Raw genomic sequence first — 6686 nt, 5'->3', positions numbered from 1 at the left:
AATTATGTCATCGTTATATGAAAACATGCTAAAAACCATTATTAAGCCACATTTACATTAGACACGATTACAAGATGTAGATGCGCGCAGTGTTGAAGAATACAAATTACGCGATGATATGTCATTGTTGTGTCGTAATCGTATCTAGTGTTATGTACAGTGGACACCTATTAAGGGGGAACTTTTTTTGGTCCTCAAGGTTTCCCCTTAATATGGGTTGTACTGTATTAATAAAATATTGCAATCAATCATCAAAGCATTAAATTTAACTTGCAAGGCACTTTCCATGTTGTTTTTCTCTCTCCAGGAGCATCAGTGGGTTTAACAAATTATTATGTTACCTGCAACATTATGGTATTCTCCCAGTGGCAGCTCTAGGATATAATTTATGGCGAAGGGGGGGGGGGCTAAGACTGTCTCTTATACACATCTGTGTTCTGTGCTGTCCCAGACCTGTCTCTTATACACATCTAGATGTGTATAAGAGACAGAGCCAGGGGTGGGTATGGGAAGGGGTGTCTCCTCCTCCAAAAACAAGATTTTTTTTTTGGTCCGACTGCCCGACGAGCTTTGGCTGATGGTGGGAGGGGGTTGACCAGACCGATGGGGGGGGGGCTTAAGCCCCCTGCCCCCACCTGCTGGTGTCGCCACTGATTTGTCCTCATTGAGCTAAGCAATATGTTTCATAGTTGTTTGATCCTACTGTATGACCATGATAATAATATGGAGTTATGTTCTAACTGGGGATAACTCTTAATCAAAGAAAAACATTTAAACAGACCAAATATTTTCAAAATCTTACCATACTCTTCAACAAGTTTAGCTCCTCTTGTACATATAGCTGTCCTTAGGTTTTTGCCAAATGCTTCTAAGGAACCTTGGACATCTTGTTCAACATGCAAATGCTGCTCAAGATGAAGTAACAGCATCCACTCAGAAGAAAATTCTTCATCAACACCGTATACCTTCTTCAGATATGTAACCATTTTACCTGTCAACTTATTTCCAATTTCAATCATCATCAATCGAAACTTTGTGAAGCAAATTGAATTTTTCTTGACATCATAAAGAATTTTGATATTAATCAACGTATCTTTGCAGAACTCTGTCCATAATTTCTTCTTGCCCATCAACATTAATATTTCATACACTATATGAACCTTTTGTGTAGTTATTTCCTGGCTTTCTTTAAGCACATCAAATAAATCAAGGGCATTTTGTCTTTCCTTTACATTGCTTATATAGTCAAAAAGAATTAATCTTAGCTGACTTGTCTCTTCTCCTGGCTTGATTTTACCAGCCAAAGTACAGATACCCTTAGTGAGACTTTCTTCAGACATTTCTGCAGAGTTATCAACTGGAAATCTATAAATAATAATTTAAAAAAAAAACATTTCAAAAGTAAGGGCAAAAAAGCTTTGTATTGCAGAAGCCCAAGACCGACCTGACTAACAAATGTCTAGAACGATCCATTCACAGTGATTAATCTCCCTCTGCAGACACCATAGCTGCGGATTCATTAGGGATTCCTGCACATCATCTGCTACAAAATGTAAAATATCAGAATTATTGTACAATGATTATATTTTGTTTTTATCATAATACTCTTAATACTTCACACCAATGTGCATAGACATGCACACGGGCTACCCAAAGAAGATCCCTAGCAATGGTGGGCTAATAAAGGGCGCCCTTTTCGAATTAGAATTGTCTTTAACGGGACAGCTTGTCTTTATTGCCAAAAACTATATTTTCAAATAAAAACTATATTTTCAAATCAATTAACTTTACCAATCGATTTTAGCCATGTGGTTACCATTTTTACCAATCAAAACTTGTGGCATAAAAAAAGTCAGGTGAGAGAAGCACAATATTGGGCTGAGGCAGTTTTTCCCGTCAAATGAGGTTTTAAGAGAGGGGAAAAATTGTTTTTTCATGATGCCGGAGTAGGCAAATGCGGTAGTGTCTTGTACAAGCTTTCACGTTCTTGGCGCACTTGCCAACATCCAAAGAGATAAGATGAAAATGACTTTTAAAATTGAATAAAAATAGAAATAATATAATTTCGTAAATTTTTTTTTTTTTTTTTTGTCCATTCCTATGACATACTGTATGTGAATCTCATCTATTTGCTTTCGTATTTTTGGCACAACAAAAATAAAGATAATGGGTACTGATTTCCCATGCATTTCTCCTATCCCACGAGAATATCTTTTGCCTCAGGTTAGGGCACCGCCAGGGTTTCAGATATGCCAATGTAAACATTGAAAGGGTCTACTCTATATGGCAAGGAGAGGGTGTGATTATACAGTCAGGAGAGGGTGCACCTTGTTGTTCTGTGCTGTCCCAGACTGTCAAAATTTGGCGCACGCATTTCGAACAATAAGGGTCTTTTTCCGCACAGATTCTGCCGAAAAATTAGGCTTTGAAAAGATCTTAATATATATCCAATGCAATTATGCAGCAATTACGATTCCGTACACTTATTTTCCGATTTCCCGAGCAAATTTGAGCTTACTTTTCAAATATTCTCTGTGCAATTAAAAAACTTTACAGTAAGGGTGCTGTCTGTATGGTAATTCGGATGACAATCAACTCACCCCCTAACAAACTTGCCCATTGCAATCTCACCCCTTACACACTCGCCCCTTACAATCTCACCCCCTAACAAACTCGCTCCCTAGCAAACTCGCCCCTCCGACTATAAACAGTCGCCCCTAACAAATTCGCCCCCTAACAAACTCTCTCCTTAACAAAATCGCCCATAACCTTTCCGTTAGGTAGGTAGGTACCATAGTTTGGTGAAATGTACCGTAAATTATAGGCCTACTTTTAGTTATAACTGGTACAGTACTTAGTATTAATTTTATTAACTTGTCTTTTTTACAGTGCTTTACTATACATAATATATTTTTGTATTTTTTAGTATGATTATTATTTTGTTTTTTTACGATCGTTATTGTTTCAGAATTATTAATTACAATTACAGTAATTTGGAATATACTATTAGCATGTTTTTCACTAGTACAGTGTGTTCGATATCGAAAAACAATGTTCTTTTTCTTCTTGCAGTTCCCAGAAATGAAAAGTCAAGTTTACAGTACACAGTTATATTTATTAACTTCTGAATTATTCCTAAATATAGGTCTATTACTCATTACGGTATTGATTTAATTTCTTAAATCAAATACTGTACACTTTTATATCTGAATTTTAAAATGTACTACTGTATACAATAAAGTTACTGTTGCACACACTGCACCTTCACCGCCATCTCATGTGTTTGCGCCTAAAAATAACGTTTCTTTTCAATTCTTTTTATAACTAGCTTTTTTTATACATATTATTAAAACTCTATTACTATATTTCCGTTAATACAGTATTAAGTGTGTAATGATACGATCGATGCAATACTCTTTATTGCCAAAATAAACTTTCGTTCCATTTGAGATGTGTTTTGAATTACATGGTGATGCATCACTCGGGTGAAAAAAGACATAAAAAAACCATCTACAGTATAATACAAATCGTTACAAATACTTATACAATTATACGACAAGTACAATAAATATGATGATCAGCAGATAGCTGACGATCCAAAGTTGGAGACATGTATGAAGTAGGTAAACACATGCGACACCTTCACTGCCATCGTGCGTTTTGCATCTAAAAATAGCTGGTTGTTAGTCTGACCAGTAATACGCCAACATTCCTGAAGGCAGCATACAAAGAATGCGTCTCCTCACTACTACAGTGGGAACCAAGTTGGTTGTGGGAGTTCCTTCCCGATTATTTAAAATTAGTTACCAGGAACTACTGTACAGGGAGTAGACCTTGAAAATTGTGTTTTTTCCATCTTTAAAAATTAGTCTAAAACTGTGAAAAAGCCATAAATATGTATGTATTTATAAATTATATTAAAAACAGAATATGTACAGTATCAAAAATGGAAATAAAAGAAACAAGAAAATACAAACCTCTTGTCTGCTTCACCACAAGACAGTACCGTGAGAATCTTTGAGGGAACGTTTCTGTCAATTGTAGCCCCGGGCCTAGCGGGATATAACTTCCAAAACCGTTACATCATGGCTACTTACTGCCATAGTCCCGGTTAAACGCCCCGATAATAAAATGATTGGGTGATAAGACCTACTTGAAAGTCTAGCCTAGGTCTGAATCGGAGAATCACGTGAAAGCTAGGCAGGAGATAGGCCAAGCAGATGAGCTTGCTTGATGGAAGCTCTACGCATGCATGCATTTTGAAATTTGAAAAAAAGGAATGTATAGATTGATCATATAAAAAGAAAATGGATTGATTTAACTGATATTATTCAGTATCAAAACAGAAATTAAATAAGAAAATTAATAGTAGAAACAGATTTCCTTGCTTGGCTCACTGGTGTATTTTTTTACTCAAGCTAGGTCAAATTCACGCAACACACTCAAATCACATCGACGGTCCTCATCGTTGCGTGGTTGGAGGTTCAAATTTTATTATGTAATTTATACCTTGATCTATAAAAAAAATGAAACCATGATGGTAAGTCTAGGGTACCGGTAGGCAATTTTTTAATTATCAAAACACACAACAATTGCTGAATGCTTAGTGTAAGCTAGGTAGGACCAGACCCGGTGCTGTTTGACAGCACTACACCAAAAACCCCGGCTACTCTAACGTGTAAAATTCCCGGCCCTTTCGAGGCCAATTACATCTATGGATAAATTTTAGGTACGTCCCTGCACTATGAGGACACAACTATGTGTACGTTCCAGGCTCAGTCACGGCTAGATCTCTGCTATGGCCCAGGTCCGTGGGGGGCCGGGACTAATTGACAAGTGCATAACAAACAAGAAAACAGACATATGAAAAACTGTCTAGTGACTATAGTTTCATAAATGCTTAAATTGATTTACTGTAAGCATTAATAACATGCAATCAAAATATATTGCAACAAACGATAAAAACTACACCTTGTAGGTTCACTGGTAGAGTTGTTATTGCTTAGTGTGGTCCAAAATGTGCTTTTAGACCCAACAGGATTGGCAGTCAAAATAACGTTATGTACATGGATAGCAAAATTATTATCATTTTTTTATATTTTTGATCTGACGACCTACAGAAAGGTTATGGGCAAGTTTGTTAAGGGGCTGTTTGTTAATAAGGGGAAAAATTTGTTGTCGCAACTGTGTATATATAGTCAGAGGAACGAGTTTGTTAGGGGGCAAGTTTTTAGGGGACACCTTAGTTTGGGGCGAGTTTGTTAGGGGGTAACTGTGTGACAGTAAGGGGTTCAAGTTTGTTAAAGGGGCAAGATTGTAAGGGGCGAGATTGTAAGGGGCGAGTTTGTAGGGGGAAAATTTGTTGGCGGCAAGTTTGTAAGGGGGCGAGATCAGTGGCGGTGCCAGTGGGGTGGCAGGGGGGCTTAAAACCCCGCCGGACAGGGCTCGTCGGGGCTGTAGTAGTATACTAAAAATGGAGGCCTAGCCTAGGCCCTACATGTAGGTCTAGCTGGGCTGGAGGCCCCTACACTCGGCTAGGCCCGCCCTACTAGTGAGAGGCCTAGCATAGGCCTACCTAGGCCTAGCCTACCTAGGCCTAGTCTAGAAGAAATTATGATACTTCGTCTTCGGGTCAAATTTTAAAGCACTTAACCATAAAATGAATATTTGTGTTTGACGCTGGGTCATCACTATAATGATTTGATTATACTCACCTATAGTATAAAAAAAATGATAAAAAAAACTAAATCCTCATATTATTTTCGAGCATTCCTCCTCTACCTAGAGCCTAGGCCTACTAGCCTAGTACAGTAGTAGTACTGTCAAAGAACTTAAATAGCTATTTATTATCTTTGGTACTGTTCAACAAAAACTCCCCCAAAAAACAAGCCTCCTCGTTTTTCCCAAAATTTAGCCTAGGACTACTGTAATAGTAAAAACATGAAAATTCCCTAAGCTATTTTTAGAAATTATGTAGAGGGCGTAATTCACAAAAAAAAAAAGGTCGCGACGCGTACGTGCCGGTAAAGATTGCCTTAAGCCAATCCCAACCTGAGGTCCTCTGAGGCTCTGACCCCTTTGTGGTCCGCGAAAAATAATGTGGGGCCCGCCAAGTCGAAGAGGTCCGCAGGGTTTCCTCGAAAAAATGTGGGGTCCACTAGGTTATTAAAACAACTTTTTCATGATTCCATTGGGATTTTTTTATCTTACAACCACAGTGTGATCATGGAGGATTTTTTAAACTAATTCCTCCAATAGTACGGCAGCTTAGGGCCATATTCATCTAGATGTGTATAAGAGACAGCTAGTACAGTGTGTTCGATATCGAAAAACAATGTTCTTTTTCTTCTTGCAGTTCCCAGAAATGAAAAGTCAATGGCAATCTGACCAGGTAAAAAATGGTAATGGTATGGTATATACACTGAATGACCTTAAATGACCTTTTATGACATTAATGACCATTTGACCATGTCACAGGTGTTATAAATCCTTGACCATGAAATATATTTTAGATATATAAATATAACATTATTATTATATCATAGGCCTAATTCTCATTAAAATGGTTTAAAACCCATATATTGATAAATATAAGATTTGCGTGGCAGCAATTTTGAAATTAAATATGGCCGTCAGAATGACCTCGAATGAAATATTGTAGTTCATTGAAAAGATTTTGAATTCTG

General features: G+C 37.4%; 1 protein-coding gene across 4 annotated transcripts; it reads right to left on the bottom strand.

Annotated features, from left to right (window-relative positions):
• Nucleotides 1-596: 596 nt before the first annotated feature.
• On the bottom strand, nucleotides 597-5904 carry LOC117121549. Of its 4 annotated transcripts, none has more exons than XM_033266782.1 (2): nucleotides 5738-5904; nucleotides 597-1372 (listed from the first exon to the last, which is right to left on the bottom strand). In XM_033266782.1, the coding sequence occupies exon 2, from the start codon at nucleotides 1338-1340 to the stop codon at nucleotides 684-686; it is 657 nt and encodes a 218-aa protein (XP_033122673.1). In that variant the 5' UTR covers nucleotides 1341-1372; nucleotides 5738-5904; the 3' UTR covers nucleotides 597-683. The 4 variants fall into 4 exon arrangements, with proteins under 4 accessions (XP_033122673.1, XP_033122676.1, XP_033122675.1 ...); XM_033266785.1 differs by having other exon boundaries at nucleotides 599-1543; nucleotides 5715-5904; XM_033266784.1 differs by having other exon boundaries at nucleotides 599-1540; nucleotides 5715-5904.
• Nucleotides 5905-6686: the final 782 nt, after the last annotated feature.

Source organism: Anneissia japonica, unplaced genomic scaffold, assembly GCF_011630105.1.
Source record: "Anneissia japonica isolate Jap-2015-1 unplaced genomic scaffold, ASM1163010v1 scaffold287625_len26118_cov117, whole genome shotgun sequence".
NCBI lineage: Eukaryota > Metazoa > Echinodermata > Crinoidea > Comatulida > Comatulidae > Anneissia > Anneissia japonica.
The sequence above is the reverse complement of the archived record's forward strand: the minus strand, read 5'-3'. Positions and strand labels throughout refer to the sequence as shown.